The sequence below is a fragment of the Jaculus jaculus genome, chromosome 1, assembly GCF_020740685.1.
Source record: "Jaculus jaculus isolate mJacJac1 chromosome 1, mJacJac1.mat.Y.cur, whole genome shotgun sequence".
NCBI lineage: Eukaryota > Metazoa > Chordata > Mammalia > Rodentia > Dipodidae > Jaculus > Jaculus jaculus.
In genome coordinates, this window is record NC_059102.1 from 220,638,300 (window position 1) to 220,665,532 (window position 27,233).

General features: G+C 45.3%; 1 protein-coding gene across 7 annotated transcripts in view; it reads right to left on the reverse strand.

Moving 5' to 3' along the window:
• Positions 1–27,233, reverse strand: part of Eps15l1 (epidermal growth factor receptor pathway substrate 15 like 1) — a 141,665-nt gene that overhangs the window by 25,312 nt on the left and 89,120 nt on the right. For 5 of the 7 annotated variants that reach the window (XM_045148229.1, XM_004665969.2, XM_045148224.1 and 2 more), the window contains 6 exons: positions 26,754–26,877; positions 25,345–25,395; positions 23,061–23,197; positions 14,032–14,092; positions 13,095–13,177; positions 1,049–1,181 (listed from right to left, as the gene is read on the reverse strand). In XM_045148229.1, the coding sequence (XP_045004164.1) occupies positions 1,049–1,181; positions 13,095–13,177; positions 14,032–14,092; positions 23,061–23,197; positions 25,345–25,395; positions 26,754–26,877 (589 nt within the window). The remainder of the gene's footprint in view (positions 1–1,048; positions 1,182–13,094; positions 13,178–14,031; positions 14,093–23,060; positions 23,198–25,344; positions 25,396–26,753; positions 26,878–27,233) is intronic. The other 2 variants (XM_045148235.1, XM_004665971.2) reach the window with 1 other exon arrangement.

A 27,233-nucleotide genomic window follows, 5' to 3' on the forward strand; every position in this document is an offset into this window, starting at 1 on the left:
GGAAGTACTAGGGAGGAGGAACAAGCCAGGTAGGGAGGGGAAGACATGTCCTGTCTAGGGACACCCCAGTAACAATGTGCAACTAGAAGGTGCAACTATAACAGAAACGTGATGTGGATGTGTAGGCAACACTGTAACTGGACAGCAGAGTGGGGGAAGGGCCATGCCGGGTCAGGATATGATGGACAAGATGACAAAGGGGCTAAGCAATGGCCAGGAGTCTGCAGGGAACTACGTGCTACCTGTGACAATAGCCTTCAGTGCTAGGGTCTGGAAAACTGGCCCATGGACTACCTCTGCTTTGTCACAAATGTCCCAAATGGAAGTCACCCAGAAAACTGTTTTTTTGTTTTGTTTTGTTTTTCCTTTGTATAGTCCTGGTTTTGAGCTGAGCTTGGTGCATAACAGGCAAGCCCCCTACCATTCAGCCATATCCACAGCCTCCACATGGGAGTCACAAGTCCTTGGAATCTATTCCCAGGGGGGCACAATGACCCCCCCCTCCACCCCGCCCACCAGAAGGCAGAGCCAAAAGCAACAGATAAGGCCACGGGGAAGAAGGCAGGACTGGGGGTTGCAGCCCTCAGCTGACAGGCCAGGAAGGGTAAGAGGAGGAGAGCTGAACCATTCTGCCACATTCAGCATCCAACAAACACAGCCATAGGAGCCCTCCCCTACCTTCCCAACACCCTGACAGAATCTGTGCCATTCTAGGCCATTCTTGAGCTGTTTTGGGAAAAGGTACATCTAGGAGGAAGAGTGCTGGACCTGGAATGCCTAGGGTGGTAGGATAGCAACAGACACCTCACCTCAGGTGCAGGCCCTTGCATGGTCCGTGAACATGGGGACCATAGGATGGAAGGAAGGTAGGGAGTAGGGACACATTGCACACACAACACACACTGTGCAAGTGACGTGACTGGGATGAAAAGAGACCCTTCTGGACCAAAGGGTCTGCTCTACTTTGGGCTGGTCAATGGAGGGGCCCTGGTGCCCTGCTGCCCTGCCCCTGCTGGCAAGTGGCCGCAAGAGGAGAAGGCGTACTGACCGCTGGGCGGTTTGGGCCGAGGAGGAGCGGGCTTCTTCGGAGGCAGAGCAGGAGTGTCCTGTTTACTTTTAAAGGGATCATCTGAGAATCCTGTGCCTCCCAAGGAGGAGGTGAAAGGACCAGAAGGTGGGGGCTGCAAGAGAGGACATGAAAGAGAGGCAAAAAACAGTCATTAAAAACACAGGCACCAGACAAATGCTCCTGCACTGAAAGCCTGGTGAGGCACATGTAACCCTACTGAGACCAGGGGCTTCTCTGGAGCCCTTCCTCTCTAACCCCTCCATGCTTTTTTCTACCCTCAACCACTAGGTCCTCTGGAAGTCACCAATACCCAGGTAGCAGAGAGAAGTTCTATCCCTCAGCAAGCATCCTTTGCTTTGCCCAGGCTTTCCTGACTACTAGATGCTACATGGATGTCCCCTGGGCCTCTGTTCATGTTCAGAGATGTATCCCACCTTCTCCCCTGTGACCTGGTGCCAGTATACACCCTCTCCATGCCTCTGGCTGCCCATATATTGCTGTCTACCCAGTGACTCAAACTGGAGTGCTTTAGCACCTGGTCCCCGCCATCTGTTGGTATAGGCCAGATGGCATCCTCCTTTGGGCTCTGCCCACCCTTAGCAGCCACTTCTACCCCTGCTCCTGCCTCTTTGGACCCACTGCTTAAAACTTAGATCACATCATCTGGCTTTTAATAGTTAAGACTGTTATAGCTAGCTAGATGGATGGGTAGGTGGATATGGGGTGGGTAAGTGGGTATGTGAAGGATGGATAAATAGATATGTGGATGAGGGGATGGGCAGGTAGGTAAATATGCAGATGGATGGAGGATAGGTGGGTAGATAGAAAATGGATGGGTAGATGAGGGAAGATGTATAGATGAGCAGGTGAACTCATAGGGAGAGGAGCAGAAAGAGGTACACGTAGGTGGAGGTATATGGGCTGACTGGTAGACAGGTAATCAAGGAAATAGCCCCAATAAGTGCTTTTTTCAAGGCACACAGGGCCCATCACCACCACCAATGGCCAAGTCTCAGGTGTCACCCTTAAACTCACCCTTTCAAAAATAAAAATAAAAATATATAGGCTAGTTTTGTTGGCATACACCTCTGATCCTAACTTTGAGAAGGCAGAAGCAAGAAGATTGTGAGTTGCATGCAAGCTGCAAGATGTTTCAAAAAACCCAAAGCAGGAATGGAGCAATGGCTTAGTGGGTAAGGTGTTTGCCTGCAAAGCCTAAGGATCCAGGTTTGATTCCCCAGAACCCAAGTAAGCCAGATGCATGGCGGCACATATGTATGGAGTTTATTTGCAACAGGTAGAGGCCCTGACACAGCCATTCTCTCTCTTCCTCTCTCATAAATAAATAAATAAAACCCTAAAACAAGTTGGGTGAAATGGCTCATGCCTGTAATCCCAGTACTTGGGAGAATAAGATAAGGGAACCACCAGGAGTTCAAGGCTAGCCTGGGCTAGATTGAGACCCTGTCTCAAAAACAACAGCTGGGCATAGTGATACACGCTTTTAATCCCAGCAATCCCAGCACTTGGGAGGCAGAGGTAGGAGAATTGCTATGAGATCAAGGGTAGCCTGAGACTACACAGTAAATTCCAGGTAAGCCTGGGCTACAGTGAGATCCAACAACAAAACAAAACAAAAAACAGGGCTAGGGAGGTGTGTCAGCAGTTAAAAGGTACTTGCTTGCAAAGTCTGCTGACCTAGGCTTGATTCCCCAATACCTACATAAAGCCAGATGCAAAAAGTGGTCAATCTGTCTGGAATTTGTTTCCAGAGGCAACAAGCCCTGGCTGGCATGCCTATTGTGGTGGTTTGATTCAGGTGTCCACCATAAACTTATGTATTCTGAATGCTAGGTCCCCAGCTGGTGGCAATGAGGGAACTGGTGCCTCCAGGAAGTGATGTATTGGTGGGGGCGGGCTTATGGGTATTATAGCCAGCTTCCCCTTACCAGTGTTTGGCACACAGTCCTGCTGCTGTTGTCCACCTGATGTTGGCCAGAAGGTGATATACAACCTCTACTCATACCACGTTTTCCCTGTTGTCATAGAGCTTCCCCTCAAGTCTGTAAGCCAAAATAAACTCTTCCTACCATAAAATGCTTTTGGTCAGGTACTTTTTACCAGCAACAAGAAGTTAATTGTAACCCTTGAATACATACACATGCTCATGCGAGTAAATAAATAAATAAATAAATAAATAAACAAACAATAAATAATAATAAATAAAACAAGATTAAAAACCGAATCCAGCCAAACAAAACAGAATAAAAACAGTCACCCCATCCTCTTCCCCACCCCCTTTTTAATAGGAGGAAGGGATTTACTTCAAGCTTACAGATCCAGGGGACGTTCCATCAATGGTGGAAGAAGGGGCTTCCATTCACAGATGAGACACCACCAAACAAACAGCCAGCACCACAAGCAAGCATACCAGAGCCTTATGGTGCCTCATTAGCCAGCAACTGTGTCTCCATGAGGAGCTTATCCCAGCACCTTCTCAAAGCCATGCAGCTTCAGAGTCATTAGAGCCCACTCTGGCCTGACAGAGTCCCAGAAGACCCCCTTCCTGCCAATTGCACCTGTTGCATCTAGGTTCCTGGCACTCCTATTTACCCTTCATGGGAACAGGGTCACCATGCGATGTCCCAAAGATTGTGGCTGGTGGGTTGTGTGCCAGCCTCCCAATGAAGGAGACACATCCTTGACAGAGAGATGGACACATCATGTTGCAAAGCAGCTGGTAACATGAAAGAAGTTTATGAAGAAAGGGGCTGCAGCTACTCATACTGGAAGAGAGAAAAATCCTTATTCATTCATGTGTGTGTCGGGGGGGGGGGGGGGAACCATATCTTTTGTTTGTTTGTTTGTTCATTATAGGGTCTCATTCTAGCCAAGGCTGACCTGGAATTCACTATGGCCTCCCTGAACTGTACCACTGAGCCCACCCTAATTTGGATGCGCTTCTCAAAGCTTCCATGCACCCCAGAGAGAGTGTGCGTGTGCCTACGGCTGCACAGACAAAATGCAGAGGGAAGTTGGGATTCTTTCCACTAGCTCGGGGAGGAGGCAACAATGGTTCCCCAGACTGGCACATTTAGCAAGACCTCCCAGGTCTTCACTCTCCATCTTTTTTTTTTTTTTTTTTTTTTTGGTTTTCCAAGGTAGGGTTTCACTCTAGCTCAGGCTGACCTGCAATTCACTCAGGCTAGACTCAAACTCACAGCAATCTTCCTACTTCTGCTTTAGTGCTGGGACTAAAGGCATGTGCCACCACACCCAGCTATCTTTTGTTTTTGTTTTGAGACAAGGTCTGGCTATGCAGCCCAGGCTGGCTTGGTACTCCCAATCCTTCTACCTCGGAGTCTTGAATGCTGAGTTGACAGGAATGCCACATCCATTGAGAACTCCTTTTATTTTATTTTATTAAGACAAGTAAATAAAAAGGGTAAATATCTGGGCTAGAGTGAGACCCCACCTTGGTTAAAAAAAAAAAAAAAGCTAAATGTTTAATAAAGGAGATAACACATGTTTTCTAGCATAACAAGGAAAATGTACATCAAACAGATTCATTGCTGACAGAAAAACAAGGCCAGCCTGGGCCAGTGAGACTCTAAAACGCCATACCCCCAAAAGAAAAGCAAAGGACCTGGTGGAGGTAGGAGTGGAAATGATAATGGAACCCCTGGAGGCCCGAAGAGAAAGAGTCCAGTGGGATAGGGAGGAACCCCCAGAGGTCTGACTGGAGGGGCTGAGGTATTCCTAATTCCTAATTTCTCCTGATAAAGGGACAGGAATAGACCAAGCACTACAAGGGACAAAGGCAGAGCTTTAGATAATCCTCATCAAGATACAATAGAGGGAGGGAATGTCTGACTTCATCTCCAGAATTCACCCACAGAGACAGAGTCACCTGAGCCACCTTGGCCTCCAGAATGTAGTCACAGAGATGTAGACACCTCAGCTGCCAGCACCTAATCATAGAGAGCTATCACTACAGGCCAAGTCAGCTGTGTCTCTGCCATATCTATGCATCTAGTCACAGAGGTGGGCCACCTCAGTCTCTAGTATAGTGCCAGAGATGTGGTCATCTCAACAACCAGATCCTAGTCACATAGACATAGCTATCTCAACCTCTGGCATCTAGCCATAGAGATGTGCCTACCTCACTCTTCAGAATCTAGGCCTCACCTCTGGTGAGATCAACTCAATCCCTGGCATACAGCCAGTGGCAGAGACCTAGCTGACTTGATCTATAGTGACAAAGCCATGCCACTGAAGGAACAAGGAGGTGGGGTCCCCTGCAGCTAAAGCGTGACGGGGCCCCAGAAGACTTCATTCCCTACCATTAACACAAGACAACCCTTTCTCCAGGTCCCTCACAGCTTTCTAGGGCCTCCTAGACAGGAGATACCTGATACTCATCTGTCTTGTCCTTCCCAGGGGCCTTTTGAAGAGTCCTACTGCCACCACCCTTAGACACAGGGAAACTGAGGCCCAAGAAGGCAACGTGGCCTACCCAGACCACAGAGCAGGTTAGTGTTTGACCCAGGGCTGGTGTTGCTTCATTCCCCACTTCAAGGCCTCAACTTTAAGACACTGCTATTGTCAACTGATGGCGCAGCCCAAGGATGGAGTAGGGCTGTGTAGGGCTGTGTTCCATGGACTGTTCCCGTCCTCAAGCTGCTGGTGGAGACATGCATGCAATGGATGCAGGTAAGAGACACACCCATCTAAGGGGTGGGGGAGGATGTACTTTATCTTAAAGGAAATAGGGACTGGACTTGAATCTTAGGCAGGCTCACCCTGGTTGCTATGAAGCTTTGTGAAAGAAGGCCTGGAGGTAGGGTGGGGCTGTGTTGAGTTAGAAGGTATACTGTCTACCAAGGACAATGTTCCTTTTAAAAGCAAAGGACTGACCATCCAAGTTTCTAGAGCATCTTCCTGGTCAGGTGGTGGACCCTGGCATTCGGAGGTGAGGCCTGGTCTCCTTCCTGGGCTAGACCTGACAAAGATAATGGACCCTCGCTTTTAAGCCTATTCCATCAGAGATGTGCCAGATGAAATGCCTCCCAAGCACTGAACAAATCAGCACACAAACAGCCCACTGAGTGCCTCAACCCTCTCTGTCATGGTCTTAGCTTCCCATGGTCTGAAGAAAATAAATGGAGAATTCCAGAAATAAGTTAATTCTTTAATTCTAAGTAACTTTCATTACAGTATATCATAACTGTGCTATCTGTAGTTCACTACCATTGGTAATTTCATACTGTGCCTTATTTACAAATTCAACTTCACCAAAGTATGGATATAAAGTGAAAAACAGTAGATATAGGATACAGTCCTACCTGTGGCTCAGGCATTCACTGGTGGCTTCAGGACAGGTTCTACACAGCTAAATGGCCATTTGTGTATTATTAACATCCTTGATCTGAGAACATGTCATGTCTATGGCTGACCCCTGCCTAACTAGGTGGAGGTAATATGTGAGATGGAGTGTAGTGTTGTTCTGCAGCTAGTTTTTTTTTTTTTTTTTAAGTTTATTTTTATTTGTTTGAGAGAAAGAAGGAATGGGCACAACAGGGCCTCTGCAAATGAACTCTAGATGCATGTGCCACTTTGTGTAGCTTGTTTACATGGGTCCTGGGGAATTGAACCTGGGTCCTTTGACTTGGCAGGCAAATGCCTTAACTGCTAGGCCATCTCTCCAGCCCTGTTTTTTTTTTTTGGGGGGGGGGAGGGGAGGGGGGCTCTTTGGTTTGGTTCTTGAGAAAGGGTTTTATTATGAACTCCTGTCCCAGCCTCTGGAGTACTGCGGTATGAGCCCTTAGGCCCTATTCCTGCAGCTCAGTTTTAAGTAGACCATTTAGGATCTGCTAATTTAGAAGTGGGGGAGGGGCAGGCAGAGAAGGATGGTCACCTGTTGGTGCTCCTGTTGAGTGAGTAATAATCTGTCCCTAAGGCTTAGATTCTGCAGTTCTTCCCCATCCTAGACAGACAGGCAGGAATGAAAACCATTTCTTTCTATTTTGGCTTTTTGAGGCCAGGTCTCATGTATCCATCTGCCCTTGAACTAACTATGTAGCTGAGGATGACCTTTAATTCCTGACCCTCCTTCCACCACCACTGAAGTGCTAGGATAACAGGCATATGGCCACCATAAAGCCCGTGGCCCAAAGAAAGGGGATGTGGTGTAGATGTGTTTCCCTGGGTCTCAGAGTATGCACCTAGGATGTGCACTACCTTTTGGACCATTTCTTCTAGTCAAGGAGAGCCTTTGGCCACAGATGTAAGCAGGAGGGTTTGGGTGGGCTCCCGAGTGATCAAGGCAAGCCATTCCACCCTGCAGACTACATAATAGGACTCCAGTGACTAAAAAATGTGTTTAGCCCACTATAACCATTGAGTGATACACTGAACCTAATGCTGCCTGATCCCTTCCCTCCAGGCTGCCTGGGGATGTGTCAGGCCAGTAAGACAGTTGTCTCTTCCTTAGGTTTAAATCCACCAAGCAAGGTGAGAGGCTCAACTGTGACAGTCTAGTTTTCCTCACAGGACAGGGTCACATCCCACCTAGTGCCATAATGCCTGTGTCATTGCCTAGTCCTAGTTTTCATAATCTCAGGTTCCTTATGAAGTCTCCTTTGGGACCAGGCTCATACAGTAACAATGGCTTCAAGAAAAGTTGCTATGTTTAGAAAGGTTTGGGAAGGGCAAGAATGAGGTATCCTTCCAAAAACAGAAAAATCAGCAACAACTAATGAGCATTTGGAAAGGCAGGTATGTGCTAAGTGCTGCAACAATGGCATCACCACAAGAAGCTCAGAATTTTTAAAAATGGAAAAATAATAACAACAAAAACCTGGCTGAAAAGGCTAGAAGCTTGGCTCGATGATAGAGCATCTGCCTAGACTTCCCATCAAGGGTCTGGATGCTTAGCTCAGCAGAGTGCTGGCCTATGAAACAGGAGGTCCCAAGCCCCATCACCAGCAACACAAAAGAAAATTTTGAAAATCACTAAAAATGGGCTTACTACCACCTCTGTATTTCACAGGTGGTTCACTCCTTCCTTCCTTCCTTCCTTCCTTCCTTCCTTCCTTCCTTCCTTCTTTCTTTCTTTCTTTCTTTCTTTCTTTCTTTCTTTCTTTCTCCCTCACACTCTTTCTTGGCTTTGTCGTGTTGGGGCTGGAAACCAGAGCTTGCACATACTCTGCAGGCACTATTTCACTAAGCCACACACATCCAGTACAGTACTCTTTTTGAAGCAAATAAATGTCAATGGAGCACAATACTGTCTAGAATAATCCCTAGGGGGACCCTCTGGTGGCCAGAAGAGTTCCCTAAGGCTTCTGCTGCCTGTCACTTTCCTTAGCAAAGCCACACAGAGTCAGGGCATCTTAATTCAGGGAGTCAAAAATGGGCTGGTCACCCTGCTCTAGTGGGGAAGAGCTAACAATATTTAAAACAACAAGAAGAAAAAAGGCTAAGAAAAAAGAAAGAAAGAAACTTGCCACTCTACTTTCATTTCCCTCAGAATTTATTTATATACTCCAGGTTGTTCTTGAAAAACAGCAAGTAGCCAAAGGGGAGAAACAGAACTTGAAGAGGGCTGACCTTGGTGTTTACGTGTTTTACACGTGTCATACAACTGGGAACAACACAATAGTGGAAACAAAACAATAGAGTATGGGACACCCACTTTCCACTGTCCTGTCCAATTTCCTCCTGACCTGGTGCCAGGAATAGGAACTGGGATGGGTTTTAAAAACACCAAGCACATGTGCAGGGACAGCCTGATCTAGCAGCAATAGAAGAGGACTATGAGGCTTGAGGATAGATGGGCAGAGCAACAGGGAAGAGCTAGGCCAGGGGCAGGGGAGGAGAAGAGGCACAATAGCTGCCACCAGGCCTGACCCCAAAAACCCGCATGCATGAGGCCTTTGGCTAGACCCTTCTTGCAAAAGGTCTTCCCTGGAGCAAAGCAGTCTGCTGCAGGCTTTTGTCACTGTCCAAGATGGGGTCATTTCTGGGGCTGACAATGACTTTGGGACACCCTCCCCAAGCCTTTCTTGTGGGAACCAGCCTCCCACGGGAAGAGCCACACGGGGACAATGTAAGAAGGCAACCCCAACCTGATCTTTTTTTTTTTTTTTAAATTAGTTTTCTATTCAGCAAACACAGGCAATTTGGTACCATTATTAGGCTCATCCGTGACCTACCTCCTCCCCACCAACCTGATCTTGTCCTTTGAGATTGCTGCCACTATGTGGCAGATGTTTTCTGATTTCAAGAACAGTTTTCTGGCCTGCTTGGGAGCTCTAGTAACAGCCACTAAGATGAAAAGAGGAGAAGAACCTCACTGCCTGCTGCTCTTCAGCAGTTGTGGGTGGTCTGTTTGAGGCCCCTCCCTGGACCCTCATCACATGGTGGTAGCACCACCATCACCACTACCTCTGAGTGCCTTGGGATGGCTCCTAAGTGTGAGACTACCTGTTCCTGCTAGAAGCTGGGCAGGCTGTCCTCCAGTGTGTGCTCACAGCTTCTCAGAAAATCAGCATTATCTCAAGTGTTTCTCAAATGCTGTGTGTCCCCATCACACGCTGTGATTGCTACCAACCACAGGCTTTTTTGTTTGTTTGTTTGTTTTTCAAGGTAGGGTCTCACTCTAGCTCAGGCTGACCAGGAATTTACTATGTAGCCTCAGGGTGGTCTCGAACTCACGGAATCCTCCTACCTCTGCCTCCTAAGTGCTGGAATTACAGACATGCATCACCATAACCAGCTTCCAACCACAAACTTTTGGCACCAGAGAATCATCTGCTCAGCTGGTTGAGGGAACACATAGGGGCAGTGGGGGAGGGAGACCCCCATAACTAGGTGATGGCTTCCACATGTGGCTGACTCTGCCTACCCTTGGTCCCACATCTGAGTATTCAACCAACCTCACAAGGAAAACAGAAAAGCAATTCCATACATGGTATTATGTTAGGCATGCTAAGCCATCCAGAGACAGGAGGAGGTTCTGTTCAAATAGTACATTATGTGATAGAAAGGACTTGTGGGCAGACTGTGTTATCTAAGGGGGTCCTGGAGCCTATCTCTGTGGATATCGAGGTTCCCAGGCCCTCCCCATCAGCCTCAAATTGATGACTGCACAGAGCATGGGCCTGCTGCCCTGTGACTCCCCTTACCACCACCTAGCTCTTGAGTTTTCCCAAACTGGGACACTAGCCCTAGGAGGGAGACTGATTCTACTCAGTGACCCCTTTCTCTCTTCTCAAAGTGCTCAGGATACAGGGTACACACTTGGTAAAAAGTGATAGGGAGCACAGGCCTTTAATCCCAGACTCAGGAGGCAGAGGTAGGAGGATCGCTGTGAGTTTGAGGCCATCCTGAAACTACATAGTGAGCTCCAGGTCAGCCTGGGCTTATGTGAACCCTACCTCAAAAAAGTGATATGATAGGATGTGTGAAATAAGCATGTCCCCAAGCATTAGTCTGTAAGCTATGGACACAGAGACATATGGGGACAGGGGAGTAGAGGTCAAGACAGGGTGCTCTGCCTTTTTTTTTAAAGACAGAGAGAGAATTGGACCATGCTAGGGCCTCAGCGACTGAAACTGAATCCCAGACGCTTGCACCACCTAGTGGGCAGTGCGACCTTAAGCTTGCCTCACCTTTGTGCATCTGGCTAACGTGGGATCTGGAGAGTTGAACATGGGAATTCCAAGCTTTGCAGGCAACTGCCTTAACTGCTAAGCCATCTCTCCAGCCTTCCTTAATTCTTTTTTTTTATTTTCTCAATTTTTATTAACATTTTCCATGATTATAAAAAATATCCCATGGTAATACCCTCCCTCCACCCCCCCCACTTTCCCCTTTGAAATTCCATTCTCCATCATATCCCCTCCCCACTTCCTTAATTCTTTTATGTTTATTTTGAAACAAGGTCTTACCACATATACCAGGCTGGCCATAGACCTTGCAATCTTCCTGATTCTGTCTCCCCAGTGCTGAGGTGTGTACCACTATGCCTAACTTGCCTTCTTTAATCCTTACCAAAGAAAACACCCTCATAATTAAAACCAAGGGATGTTCAATATAACCAAGTATGCTGGATACTCTCTACCTGAGTCTTATTTTCAAGAATAAGGGCACTATTTTCACCCATTTAACAGTTTGTTTGTTAAGAATGGGTTTTCTCTACTGCTTTTTCTTGCTACGTAGTTCAGGCTGGCCCTGCCTCAGACTGCTGAATGCTAGAATGGCAGGTTTGTACTTGGCTTGTCCTATCTGAGGTACTATGTACTAGGAGAGTTCTAAAAAAAATTATTTAGTTAGTTTAAAAGAGAGAGAGAAGGGCAGGGGGAGAGAGAATGGGTGTGCCAGGGCTTGCTGCTGCAGCAAACAAACTCCAGATACATGCACTATTTTATGCATCTGGCTTTATGGGTACTGGGGAGTTGAATCCAGGCCATCAGGCTTTGCAAGCAAGGACTTTTAACATATCTGCAGCCCTAGCTGACTTTCTGCTACACTCAAAATTCTCCAACCACACATTTCCCCCTAGCCATCTCAGCAAAGCTTTGATGCCACCTGTGATCTATGCTCATCCATTTGAATGCTGACCAGCCATAACAGGTCTGTCCTTGAATGGCTTAGCTTTCACCTACACATTTATTCACTGGGCCTGACCCTCACCATTCAATAGCCTGCAAGAGTTTCTGGCTCCAAAAGGCTAAAGACATTTGTCTGGCTCACTTTCTATGACATCTCAAGCCTCAAGTCTGCCATGCTTCACTTTCCAGGACCTGTGTCAAACACCTGCTGCAGTTTTCTCTCTCCTACTTTTCCCTCTCTCTCTCCTAAAAATTAATTTACTTTTTAACTGACAACTTCCATGATTGTAAACAACATCCCATGGTCTCTTTTTTTTTGAGGCAGTGTTTCACTCTAGCTCAGGCTGACTGGAATTCATTATGTAGTCTCAGGGTGGCCTTGAACTTAAGGTGATCCTCACAAGTGCTGGGATTAAAGGTATGCACCACCATTCCCAGCTTTTCTTAAAATTCTTATCTATTTATTTAATTTATTCATTCATTCATTTATTGGAGAGACTCAGAAAGAAGAAGAAACAGAGAGACCTGGGGCCATCAGGCTTTGCAAGCAAGCACTTTTATCCTCTAAGCCATTTCTCCAGCCCCTTCTTCCCTTCATCCCTCCCTCCCTCCTTTCCTCTCTCTTTCTTTTGGTTTTTCGAGGTAAGGTCTTATTCTAGCCCAGGGTATTCTGTAATGCACTATGTAGTCTCAGGGTGGGCTCAACCTTACAGTGATACTCCTACCACACCTGGCTCTCTCCCTCTCTCCCTTCTTTCCTTTCCTTCCCTTCCTTTCTTTCTTTAAAAATTATTTTATTATTTATTAGAGCTGGGGGGTGGGGAGAGCCAGAGTGAGAATGGGTGGGCCAGGGCTTCCAGCCACTGCAAACAAATTCCAGACACGTGCGCCCCATTGTGCATCTGGCTAATGTGGGTCCTGGGGAATTGAACCTAGATCCTTTGACTTTGCAAGCAAGCACCTTAACCACTAAGCCATCCTCCAGGCCCCCTCCCCTTTTCTTATGTAGGGCCTTTGACATGCTTGGCCAGTACTCTTACATTGAGCCACACCCCTAACCCTTCCAGATTCTATCTAGCCACAGAGGCAAAGACTTCATCCACTGAGGATCTTACCTTCATTTGACATCAGTGAGAGCAAAAGGGCCAGTGGCCTTTAACACTGAGAGGAACCTACTACTACTCTGCATAACTAGGGAAGGAACTACATCCAATTCCACTCCTAGGTATTTCTGATACCTTTGTCCGCAGCTTTGTGGGAGGCTGCATTTGTGGCAGGTGCATAGATGTACATACGTGGTATTAACAATCACATCAAAAAAAAAAAAAAAAAAAAAACAATCACATCAAGCTCCCCATACCACAGAGGAATAAGGACACTGGCAATGGCAGGGTTTCCACAGGCTTTACCTTGGACATCTGGCTGAAGTCAGCAAAACCCTCAGCACTGTTGAAGGACCCGCTTCCAAAAGGGTCTAAGGTTCCAAAGGGATCTGTGATCAGCACCAACAGAGTCAGAAGTTAGTCTGAGACGGAAATGTCTTCAGGGGCCCAGAATCAGGAGATTAAGGGAAGCAAGGCTGACATGCAGTGCTAAGCACCTAAACAAGGGTCTTGTGAGGACTCCCTGCCTGCTCAATCCCTGCCTGCTCAAGCTTGGGGTTTCTCTTATGATAACCGCCTGAGAAGGACTAGGAAGGGTGTGTGAGAGAAATGATGAGCCCTTAGAGGCTGACTTTACACCTCATAGCTTATGTGGGGGTCATTTATCGGGAGCGAGTTTTTTTTGTTGTTGTTTGTCTTCTGAGACAGTCTCATTCTATAGCCCAGGCTGTTTTAGAACTTGTGATCCTCCTGCCTCAGCTTCCCGGTGCTGGGATAACAAATATATACTTGACAAACTATGTATTCTTTTTTTTTTTTTTTGGTTTTTCAAGGTAGGGTCTCACTCTAGCCCAGGCTGACCTGGAATTCACTATGTAGTTTCAGAGTGGCCTCAAACTGACAATGATCCTCCTAACTCTCCCTCCCAAGTGCTGGAAATTCCACCATGCCTTGCAAGCTTTGGATTCTTTAAAGGGAAAAGATTCAAAGATCAAAACCAATGACTGCTAAGAGAAATGTGTAAACCCCATGACACACTACAATAGATTCCTGTCCTAGCTTATTGTCTGGAATGATGCAGGGTCTAGATCAGGAATATGGGCAGGTGGGACTAACAGTGGAGCGGGGGGGGGGGGGGGAACCTCACTTTGGCCTATGGAAGGCCTGGCCAATGATATCCACATGAAGGCTGGCCAGAGAAAATCAGCAAAGGAAATAAACCATCCTCTCATGATCATCTCACCTGATCCTTTTGAGGAGACACTGGAGGATGAAAAGGGATCACTGGATTCAAAAGGGTCGAGCTGAGATAAAGAGAGAGGAAGAGAGTTCATTCGATCCCCTGTGCAATCATTCAACCAGACATTCCTGACAAGCACATTAAAAACAATGCCAGATGACATGAGAGGTGATTTAAACAAACCCAGGCAAAAAAAGAGCAATCCCATTAGATAATGCTCTTATAGGTAACACTGATCAACCCAAGAACAAAAGGAAAAAAATTGCTAATCATATAAAAACTCAGATAAAGGGGCTGGAGAGATGGATTAGCCATTAAAGCACTTGCCTGCAAACTCAAAGGACCCAGGTTCAATTCCCCAGTACCCATGCTAACCAGATGCAAAAGGTGGCACATGTGTTTGTAGTTTGTTTGCAGTGGCTGGATGCCCCGGCACACCCATTCTCTCTGTGTGTCTGTCTGTCTGTCTGTCCCCCTCCATAAATTTTTTTTTTTTTTTTTTTGAGGTAGGGTCTCACTCTGGTCCAGGCTGACCTAGAATTAACTCTGTAGACTCAGGGTAGCCTTGAACTCACAGCGATCCTCCTACCTCTGCCTCCCGAGTGCTGGGATTAAAGGCATGCGCCACAACGCCGGGCCATAAATATTTTTTTTTAATAAGCTTCCTTATGAGGTGTGATGGTGCAGCACTCGGGAGGCAGAGGTAGGAGGATTGTCGTGAGTTCAAGGCCAACCTGAGTTGAATTCCAGGTCAGCCTACAGTAGAGTAAGACCCAAAGGGAAGAAGAAATGAACACAAAGACATCAATGGAAGTTACCAAATCTGACAAAAAAGAAAATAAAGGAAAAAGTAGGGCTGGAATGTAGCTCAGTGGTACAGTACTGGCCCAATGTACATGAAGGCCTGGGTTCCACCCCCAGAACAGACACAGGGACAGAGAGATAGAAAGAACAAGAATGAGAATGAGAAATAGCCAAGGGATGTATGAGAACGAAGCAAATGGCCTGAATATGTGCAACTGGAACCTCAGGAAGATGAGCGAAAATAGTGCATAAAGAAATTCAAGTAAAGGCATATATCCAAAGGACTCATCTCATTTCCTTAGAAGTACATGCTCAACCATGTTTATTGCTGCTCAATTTATAATAGCTGGGAAATGGAACCAGCCTAGATGTCCCTCAACAGATGAGTGGATAATGAAGATGTGGTACATTTATACAATGGAGTTCTACTCAGCGGTAAGGAAAAATGAAGTTATGAAATTTGCAGAAAAATGGATGGACCTGGAAAGGATTATACTAAGTCAGGTAACCCAGGCCCAGAAAGCCAAGCGCCACATGTTCTCTCTCATATGTGGATCCTAGCTACAGATGACTGGGCTTCTGCGTGAGAATGAAAATACTTAGTAGCAGAGGCCAGTAAGTTGAAAAGGAGACATAAAGGGTGGAGAAAGGAAGGGAGGAGGATACTTAATAGGTTGATATTGTATATATGTAATTACAATGATTGTAATGGGGAGGTAATATGATGGAGAATGGAATTTCAAACGGGAAAGTGTGGGAGTGGGGAGGGAGGGAATTACCATGGGATATATTTTATAATCATGAAAAATGTTAATAAAAATTAAAAAAAAAAAAAGAAATTCAAGTAAGCCGGGTGTAGTAGTGCATGTCTTTGATCACAGTACTTGGGAGGCTAAAGTAGGAGGATTACTAGTAGCTCAGGGGCTATAGAATGAGCTCCAAGTCAACCAGAGCTAGAGTGAGACCCTGCCTCAAAAAAACAAAATAGGGCTGAAAAGATGGCTTAGTGGTTAAGGTACTTGCCTGCAAAGCCAAAGAACCCAAGTTCAATTCCCTAGGATCCCCGAAGCCAGATGCACAAGGTGGCACATGCATCTGGAGTTCATTTGCAGTGGCTAAAGACCCTGGCATGCCCATTTTCTCTCTCAGATAAATAAAATAAAAATAAATAGTGGTTCAAGAAATTCAGGAAACCCTAAACAGTATGAATATGAAAAAAACCTAACACTTTACTAGTATGCACATATATAAAACCAGGGACTGGAGAAATGGTTTGGCCTGAAAAGCCTAAGGACACAGGTTCAATTCCCTATTACCCACGTAAGCCAGATACACAAAGTGGTGCATACATCTGGAGTTTGTTTGCAGTGGCTAGAGGCCCTGGTACACCATTCTCTCTATCTCCCTCTTTCTCTCTCTCAAATAAATAAATAAATAACCAAAGATACAGAGAGGATCTGGAAAACAGCTAGAGCTATTTTCCTTCTCAAGGAAAGGCAGTGCTGAAAGAGGAAACCATAAAATATGGAGCAAAAACGGCCCCACAGAGTGCAACCCACAGACGTGCCCTACACAGGTGCTAGGGAGGGCAAGTCCATCTGCCAAAGGAAGGAGAGCAGGAGAGAATTCCTGGGCAATAATAAAAGCATACTTCCTTAACCAGGCTCAATGGCTCATGCCTGTCACCCCAGCATCTGGGAGGCTGAGGCAGAAAGATTGCTGTAATTTCAAGACTATCCTGAGTTACAGAGAGAGACCCTTAAAAAAAACAAAAAAAAAAAAAAAAAAAACCAGGGCATGGTGGTGGCACATGTCTTTAATCCTAGCACTAGTGAGATCAAGGTAGGAGGATTGCTATGAGTTCCAGGCCTGGGCTAGATATCAAGACCCTACCTTGAAAAACCAAAAGAAAAGAAAACTGAAAGAATACTTTTCCCCTTTTCATATAGTAGATTAAAGCAAAAGTTATAATTCTATGTTATAGAGTTTATAATTTACAATATATTTGCACAACATTAACATAACAGCTCTATTGTGGGAATGGAGAGACAGACCTCTATAGTTGCAGATTTTTCCCATTTTACACAAAGTGACACAGTTATTAATTCTAGGCAACTCCTATAAACACTTTTAAAAAAAATTATTCATTTGCAAGTGGGGGGAGGATAGGCAGGTCAGGGCCTCTAGCTGCTGCAAATGAACTCCAGATGCATGTGCCACTTTGTGCATCTGACTTGAGTACTGAGGAGCTGAACCCAGGTCATTAAGCTTTGAAGGCAAGTGCCTTAACTGCTGAACCACCTATCCAGCCCTTTATTCTTTTTTATTTTTATTTTTTGGCTTTTCTAGGTAGGGTCTCACTCTAGCTCAGGCTGACCTGGAATTCACTATGTAGTTTCAGGGTGACCTCAAACTCTCTGCGGTCCTATTTGAGTGCTGGGATTAAAGGCATGCACCACTAGCCCTTTAAAAAAATAATTTATTTTACTTATTTGAGAGAAAGAGGCAGATAGAGAGAAGGAATGGCCATGCCAGGGCTTTCAGCTGCTGCAAACAAACTCCAGACACATGCACCACCTTGTGCATCTGGCTTATATGGGTACTGGGGAATTGAACCTGGATCCTTAGGCTTCATAGGCAAGTACCTTAACTGCTAAGCCATTTCTCTATGCCCCCTTTTTTGGAGATGCGGGTCTCATGCAGCCCAGGCTGACCTTGAACTTTTTTCTTAGAGAGAGACAGAGACAGAGATAAAGAAAGAGGCAAGAGAGTTGGTGCGCCAGGACCTCAGCCACTGTAATCGAACTCTAGAAGCTTGTGCCACCTTAGTGGGAATATGCAACCTCATGGTTGCCTCACCTTTATGTATCTGGCTTACATGGGATCTGGAGAGTCAAAGATGAGTCCTTAGGCTTCACAGGCAAACACTTTAAGTGCTAAGCCATATCCCCAGTGATCCCCCCTTTTTTTCTTTTGTTTTTTCCTTTAGTTATTTATTTGCAAGGAGAGAGAAGAGAGAGACACAAAAAGAGACTGGGCATGCCAGGGCCTCCAGCCACTGCAAAACAATTCCAGACACATGTGTCCCTTGTGCATCTGGCTTATGAGGGACCTGGGTCCTTGAGCTTCACAAGCAAACACCTTAACCAATAAGCCATTTCTCCAGCCCACCCCCTTTTTTTTTGAGGTAAGGTATCGCTCTAGCCCAGGCTGACCTGGAATTTACTACGTAGTCCTAGGCTGTCCTCGGACTCACAGTGATCCTCCTACTTCTGCCTCCTATGTGTGCTGGGTAGGATTAAGGGTGTGTGCTACCATGCCTGACATGTTTTTTGAGGCAAAGTCTCATTTTGTAGCACAAAGTGGCCTTGAACTGGCAGTGGTCCCCTTGCTTCAGCTGCCAGAGGCATGACCTGCTATGCCTGACTAAAATCAAAAGGACTGAAAACATAAGGATAGGTTCTTTAATTACAAATCAAGTAAAAAATCTGGCAGATGTCTGTACTTAATTTGCAGCAGCAGGAGGCCCTGACATGCCCATGCTTGTTCATAAAATAAAATAAAATAAATAAAATAAAATAAATAAAATAAAATAAAATAAAATGATATGCGGGGGAAAGGTATGGACCTAAAAATGAAACTATACACCTCAAGCAATATGTGAGTAAGCAGAATTAGAACTAAAAACTAGAAAATATCCTAAACTGAATGACAATGAAGAAATAAATAGCTAAAAGCTGGGCATGGTGACACACACCTTTAATCTCAGCACTCAGGAGGCAGGTGGAGGTAGGAGAATCACTGTGAGTTCGAGGCCACCCTGAGACAACTTAAGTGAATTCCAAGCCAGCCTGAGCTGGAGTGAAACCCTACCTTGAAATCCCAACCCCCCAAAAAAATTTTAAGTAAGAAATTACTAAAATGCACAGAACCTGACAACGTTATATTTGAGAAAAATTGTCATTTTAAATCTATACTAAAAGACACTCTAAAGCAGTGACTGAGGCTGGGCCTTTTTGCTTTATATGTTTTGGCTCTTACTAATGTTCAGAGAAAGAGACAGACAGACAGAGAGGGGTAATGGACACATCAGGGCCTCTTACCAATGCAAACAAACTCCAGACACATGGGCCACTTTGTGCATCTGGCTTAAGGTGAGTACTGGGGAACTGAACCCAGGCCATTAGACCCAAGCAAATGCCTTTAAGTGCTGAACCTCTCCAGTCCTGGGTGTTATTTATTTAGTTATTTTTGGTATTGTTTTGTTTTGTTTTTCGAGGTAGGGTCTCGCTTTCTAGCCCAGGCTGACGTGGAATTCACTATGTGGTTTCAGGGTGGCCTTGAGCTCATGGTGATCCACCAACCTCTGCCTCCCAAGTGCTGGGATTAAAGGTGTGTGCCACTATGCTGAGCTTTATTTTTGGTGGCTTTGAACAAGGTCTCATTATGTAGCCCAGATGTGCCTCAAAGACCTCCTGTCTTAGCCTCCCTGGTGCTGGGTTTGAAACCAAGCACCACCATACCTATTTTTTGTTTTGGGGATATTTTCTTTTTCGAGGTAGGGTTTCACTGTAGCTCAGGCTGGCCTGGAATTCACTATGTCATCTCAGGGTGGCCTTGAACTCACAGCAATCCTACCTCTGCCTCCTGAGTGCTGGGATTAAAGGCATGCGCCACTACGCCTAGCTATTTGTTTTTGTTTTTTTCTTTAATGCATGTGTGGTTTGCATGTTTGGGCACACATACACATGTGCACATTTCTATGGAGGCCAAAGGTTTATCTAGTGAGACAGCTTCTCTCACTTGAGCACGGAATTTACAGATTCAGCTAGTTTAGCTGTCTCCACCTCCCCAGTACTGACTGGGATTACAGGCAGAACATCATGCCCACTCAGCACTTACATGGATGCTGGGAATCCAAACTCCAGTCCTCACCCACACATAGTTAACACTTTACCAACTGAGCCATCGCCCTAGCCCCTTCACCTTATTATTTTTAATTTTTTAAGATCTCTTGTTTATTTTTATTTATTTATTTGAGAGCAACAGAGAGAGAGAGAGAGAGAGAGAAAGGCAGATAGAGAGAAAGAGGGGATGGGAGCACCAGGATCTCCAGCCATTGCAAATGAACTCCAGATATACGCTTCCTCTTATGCATCTGACTAATGTGGGTCCTGGGGAATCAAGCTTCCAGCTGGGGTCCTTAGGCTTCACAGGCAAGCGCTTAACTGCTAAGCCATCTCTCCAGGCCTTAAATATTTTTAAAATTTTTATTTATTTATTTGAGAAAAGGTGGGGGGGGGAATGAGCACATCAGGGCCTCCAGCCACTGAAAACAAACTCTAAACACATGCCCCATTTTGTGCATCTGGCTTTACATGTGTACTGGGGAACAGAACCTGGGTCCTTTGGCTTTGTTGGCAAGAGCCTTAACAACAAAGTTCTCTCTTCAGCCCCTATTTTTTTTATACTTCATATTTATTTATTAAGAAAGAGAATGAGCTGGGCATGGTGGTGCACGCCTTTTAATCCCAGCACTTGGGAGGCAGAGGTAGGAGGATTGCTGTGAGTTCAAGGCCACCAAGACTACATAGTTAGTTCCAGAGCAAGACCCTACCTCAAAAAAACAAATAAAATAAAATAGAGAAAGAATGGGCATGGCGAGGGCCTCAGCCACTACAAATGAACTTCAGATGCACATGACACCATGTGCATCTGGCTTATGTGGGTTCTGGATAATTGAACCTGGGCCCTTGGGTTTCACAAGCAGTACCTTAACTGCTAAGCCATCTCTCCAGCCCCCATCTTATTTTTTGAGACAATGTCTTTCAGTGTATCCCAGGCTGGCCTTGAACTCAGTGATTCTCCTCAGTCTGCCCCTTTTGTGTTAGGATCACAGGCATGTGCCACCTTGCCCAGCTAAAGACTAGACCTTAGTAAGTTAGAAGAGTAAAGGAAATCCAAAATAAGCAGAGCCAAGGATATAGTGACAATATGAAAGAAATGCCTGGGGACACGGCTCAGAAGAGTCCTTGCCTACCATGTATAAGGCCTAGCTTCCATCCCTAACACCACAAGCTAACAAAATAGACAGAATAAATTGGTGAAGTAGAAAACAAGCAGTTGGGGCTGTAGAAATGGCTTATCAGTTAAGGTGCTTGCCTAAAACACCTAAGGACCCAGGTTTGATTCCCCAGTACCCACATTAGCCAGATACACAAGTTAGTGCATGCATTTGGAATTTGTTTGCAGTGATCAGAAGCCCTGAAGTGCCCATTCTATCTGCCCCTAATAAATAAGCAAATAAATAAATAAGAAAACAAGCAGGAGAGGAAATTAATGAAATCAAAAGTTGGTTCTTGGAAAAGATCAATACAATTCATAAGCAGATTATGCATACCAGGAATGACAAAGATGTTTCACTCCAGGCTGTGAAGATGTAAGGAAAGGCTAGTGAGAAACACAAGCTGAGCTTCCCTCATCTAACATATGTGGAAGCAGACAAGATCTGGATGAATTAACATGGGAACAGGACTCCAATCTATATACAACATTCATTTGTGTTTCTTGCATACTTTATTTATTTATTTAGGTTTATTTTTTTATATAAATTTATTTTGTATTAAAATATAACACTGTGACATCTTCAATGATTATCATCTTTCCACCACAGATAAAATGACCATAATGCTGGTGCTGGCACACTAAGCTAGAACTCGACCTGTTCATCTACTTTTTCATTTCACTCTCCTGTGACCTTCATGGCTTCTTTTTTTATTTTTTTGTTTATTATGTATGTTTATTTTTGAGGTAAGGTCACACTCTAGCTCAGAACTAAAGTGTGACCTAGAACTAACTCTGTAGTCCCAGACTGGCTTTAAACTCACAGTGATCCTCCTATTTCTGCTTCCAGAGTGCTGGGGTTAATAGTGTGCACCAGGGGCTGGAGAGATGGCTTAGCGGTTAAGCGACTGCCTGTGAAGCCTAAGGACCGGTTCAAGGCTCGATTCCTCAGGACCTGTGTAAGCCAGATGCACAAGATGGAACATACATCTGGAGTTTGTAGTGGCTGGAGGCGTGGCATGCCCATTATCTCTCTCTCTCTCTTTCTGCCTCTTTCTCTCTTTATTGCTCTCAAAGAAATAAATATAAATAAGAAAAACTTTTTAAAAAACTGTGCACCACCATACCCAGCCTTTCTTACATAACTTATACACAAGGCCTGAAGCAGATTTTACAATTTTTAGTGCAACTGTGTTCTGGACTTGTCCTACCATGTAAGGTCAGATGTAAGGTCTTGGTGGGAGTGGTGTTTCCTTTGAGTTATAAATCAAAAGCAAGCTCAGCCCCTTTCCCTCTTGCTTCCTTTTCACACACATGCCTTCCATGCTACACTGTTTCCCTTTGTGTACTTCTACCATGTTGTGATGTAGGAGGCATCAGATGCAGCTGCCAGTCACACCTCCAAAACTGTGAGCCTCTTTGTTTATAAACTGCCCAGCCTCAAGCATTTTTTATTTTTATTTTTTTATTTTTTGGTTTTTCAAGGTAGGGTCTCACTCTAGCCCAGGTAGACCTGGAATTCACTAAGTAGTCTCAAGGTGACCTTGAACTCATGGTGATTCTCCTACCTCTGCCTCCCGAGTGCTGGGATTAAAGGTGTGCGCCACCACACCTGGCTTCAGGCATTTTTTTTTTTTTTTTTTTTTTTGTAGTAACAAAGAACAAACTTCCAATGATGCCACTGATGCTGAATTTGTGCTTCAGAAGGAAACTTGTGTGCCTCGGTTGTCTGGAACTTAATCTTCCTGCCTAAATCTCCTTAGTATATCAGACTATAGGTATGGCCACCTACCTAGCTACATGTGGCATTTTGTTGTCATTTTTGGAAAGTGGAGTGGCAGTGGGGGCAGGTAACCAGAGTAAAGGAACAACAACTATTTCAGAACACACTCCAACCCTGACATGTAATTGGTGGCGAACTGTGACAACCTGACTCACAGCACCGGGCTCAGCAGTGACTGGGCCAGACTACAACCTCAAAATACAGTAACAAGACCAGGCTGCAACACCAGTTCCCGGCCAAAATCTGGTCTCAGTAATGCCACGGCTCCACCATGATGAGCAGAAATCAGAGACCAAGTCAGTTTCTTGCTTCATGAAGAAGGCATGCCCCCCCACAAGAGGATGCACATAGGAAACCCTGAAGCTGTGTCACATGCACTCACCTTTGAAGGTAAAGATGGGTTCTTCATGAATGGGTCTGAGGTAAAGGGGTCGTTCTTTGTCTGTTTCTTAAAGAAGTTGTCAGAGGCAGAGCTACGGAATGGGTCACTTTCTTTGAAAGGATCCCCTCCAAATGGATCTGGATGGGGTTTGGAAGGAGGAGAAATATCCTGTGAGTAATGACATCAGAAAGGAATGCACAGACACCAAGTCATGGACACCGTGGATGGAAAGCTCTAAATATGGTAGAAACCATGATAACTGAGTGGGTTGTGAGTCACTGAGAGTGGGGACAATGGTAAAGGAACACAGGGGAAGCTTTCAAGGTAAGGGAAATGTTCTCTAATCTCATACCACTCTGCATCTGTCAAGAGTTGTCTAAGTAAGTAACTATCAAGGGCTGAGGTGCAGCCTGGTGGAAGAGTACATGCCTAGCCAAAGGCCCCAGGCTCCTTCCCCAAGACCCCAGAATATACAAATAAGGTCATTACATCAGTGTACCTTGATACTCCTGAGGTCATTCCCACATGCTTCACAGATGCCAAAATCTTTGGATACTTAGTCCTTTCTACAGCATGGCTCAGAACTTGTGCACAATCTCTTGTAGACTTTATTATTTTATTTTTGCTTATATGTGCTGTGTATGCACAAGAGTTTGATGCCAAGTATGTTCCTCAATCACTCCCCACCTTATCTTGATTTGAGAAAGGACCTCTAATTGAGTGTAGCAATTAACTAGACTAGAGAGCAAGCCCTGGTGATTCTTCTGTGTCCACTTCTCCAGTGCTGGGATTACAGGTATGGGCTCTCGTGCCTGGCTTCTACATGGGTTCTGGAGATGCTCATGCAGCAAGCACATTATAGCACAATTATCTCTCTAGTTCCCCAACTTTGCACTTTAAAATGGTGACTTTTTTTTCGAGGTAGCATCTCAGTCTACCTTAGGCTGACCTGGAATTCACTAAGTAGTCCCAGGGTGGTCTCAAACTCTCAGAGATCTTCCTACCTCTGCCTGCCAAGTGCTAGGATTAAAGATGTGCACCACTATGCCTAGCTCCCCCCACCCTTTTTTTTGGTTTTCAAAGTAGGGTCTCACTCTAGCCCAGGATGACCTGGAACTCACTGTGTAGTCTCAGGGTGGCTTCAAATTCATGGCAACCCTTCTACCTCTACCTCCTGAGTGCTGGGGTGTACACCACCACACCTGGCTCCTTTTTTTTTTTTTTTTTTTTTTTGAGGTAGGGTTCCGCTCTAGCCCAGGCTAATTTGGAATACACTATGTAGTCTCAGGCTGGCCTTGAACTCTTAGCAATCCTTTTACCACTACCTCCCAAATCCTTGGATTAAAGGTGTGCATCCCAGCCAACATGGTGACTGTTTAATGCAACGTGAATTTCACTTCAAGAAGAAAATAATTAGTAGGTAACGTGGTTCCCAACAATAACTACGTCCACAGGAGGCCCAAAGGTGGGATATGATAGCACCTGGGTGTTATGAGGCAGGAAGACTATGTGAGCCCAGGAGTTCAAGACCAGCCTAGGCAAAGTAATAGGAGACCCTGACTCAAAAACAAACAGGGATGAGAAAATGGCTTAGCAGTTAAGGCACTTGTGTGCAAAAACAAAGGACCCAGGTTCGATTCCCCAGGACCCATGTAAGCCAAATGCACAAGGAGGCACATGTGTCTAGAGTTCATTTGCAGTGGCTGGAGGCCCTGGTATGCCCATTCTCTCTATCTCTGCTTCTCTCTCTTTTTCTCAAATAAATAAAAATAAATAAATAATCAAAAACACCAAATAAAACAGAGCTGGAGAGATGGCTCAACAGTTGAAGGTACTTGCTTTTGAAGCCTGGGTTCAATTTCCCAGTATCCATGTAAAGCCAGATGCCCGAAGTAGCACATACATCTGGAGTTTGTTTACAATATCAAGAGACCCTGGAATGACCACACACACTCTCTTCCCCCTCTCTCGCAAATAAATAAAAATATTAAAAAATAAAAAAATTTAAAAGTAATGGGACATCAACCTCATGTGACATGTAATGACTATTTTTTTCTATCACAATACCACTATACCTAATATGAATGGACAGAAGTGCCACTGTGTGTAGATGTTACATAGAACAAACTGTCTTAAGTATGCACAATAATCAGATGCTGTATGCTACCTTATGGTTAAGTCTCAGGGTCATACTGGTGAGCTGGGTTCTGCCCTGCTGCCCAACTTGAACTAGGCCAGGGATATTCTCAGCACATAGCCAGGAACACTAAGCCCAGGCCTTTACCTGTTGCTGCTGTCTGTTGCTCTGCAAAGGGGTCATTCTGGAACGGGTCACCTAGGGCAGAGAAGAGAGAAATGCTTAGCTGGGTCAAGAGAGGCCAGAAAGTGGGTACCTGGCCTGGTTTAGGGGTAGAAGTGATTCCTTCCTCTTCCTGCCTGAGCCCACAGTAACCTTGGTATATGAAAGTGGGGGCTTAAGCATAGCCACAGGTGGGCATTTTCCTGGATAAGAGGTAGTGACAAGAGGACCAGGAATAAGGCTAGCCTTATCTGAGACTGTCTCAAAAAACAGGGTTTAGGGCTGGAGAGATGGCTTAGTGGTTAAGCGCTTGCCTGTGAAGCCTAAGGACCCCGGTTCGAGGCTCGGTTCCCCAGGTCCCACGTTAGCCAGATGCACAAGGGGGCGCACGCATCTGGAGTTCGTTTGCAGAGGCTGGAAGCCCTGGCGCGCCCATTCTCTCTCTCTCCCTTTATCTGTCTTCTCTCTCTGTGTCTGTTGCTCTCAAATAAATAAAATTTAAAAAAAAAAAAAACAAAAAAAAAAAACCACAGGGTTTAGCAGTAAGGCATTTGCCTGCAAAGCCAAAGGATCCCAGTTTGACTTTCCAGGACCCACATAAGCCAGGTGCATAATATGTGGGTGTATGTGTCTGGAATTCATTTGCAGTTGGCTGGAGGCCCTGGCGCGCCCATTCTCCCTCTCCTTCTGCCTTTCTCTAATAAATAAACAATATATTAAAAACAAACAAAAAGAAAGAAAAAGAAAACCAACAACAAATGTGTCCTTTCCACATGTAAGTTCAGTTCTGAAGAACACAGAGAAGCTAGGGATGGGACTTCTTTTTAATATTTTAAAATTTATTTAAGGGTAGGGGGAGATGACAGGAAAGAAGAGAATGGCAAGCCAGGGCCTCTAGCCACTGCAAACTCCAGACACATGTGCCACCTTGTGCATCTGGCTTATGTGAGTCCTGGGGAATTGAACCTGGGTCATTTGGCTTTGCAGGCAAGTGCCTTAACCACTAAGCCATCCCTCCAGCCCTGGGATGCAGCTTCTTGAATATATCTTCAATACTCTTAGCTGGTGGGTGATCTGGGAGATGAAAATTTACATAGGAACCTAAGCTTACAGGACCTTGCTCATGGTTGTTGATCCTTACACCAATCTGGAAGGAAGAATAAATTTGCTAGCCCGATGAGGGCTGAGGAAAGGGTTGGGGTTGAGGGGGCAACTAGAGCCTTTCCCAGAACACTTCTGTGCTTTTGCTCTTTAGGGATATAAACCAAAGCTAATGAGGTCTGTACTCCTCCATTCAGACTGTGTGATGTCTTGGTTTCTCCAGTTAGCATGTGACAGGTTCAAGTACCATAAGGAAAACAGCCCCTCGGTAAGAAAGTGGGCCCCAGTGGTACCTTTGAAGGGGTCAGCTCCTTTAAATGGGTCAGACTTGAAAGGGTCCTCTGCCTGGAAGGGGTCTGGATGTAATTCTTGCGTGTTGTTGCTAAATAATAAGGCTTTATTTTTGAAAGGATCTTCCTAGAATGTTGGAAAAGACAGGAGATTGAGTTATTTCTGGTTAGTATCAAGCACAGAATTCTATACCTGACACTTGAAAATTTTGACATAGTGTGACCCTGAAGATAATGACTTAAAAAACAAACCACTGTTGGGCGTGGTGCCACATGCCTTTCATCCCAGCATTTGGGAGGCAGAGGTAGTTGGACTGCAGTAAGTTCAAGGACACCCTGAAACTACACAGTGAACTCCAGGTCAGCCTGGGCTAGAGTGAGAGCCTACCTCAAAAAACCAAAAATAAAAAATAAAAAATGGAGCGGGACTTCAGGGATGACTTAGTGGTTAAGGTGTTTGCCTGCAAAGCCAAAGGACCTAGG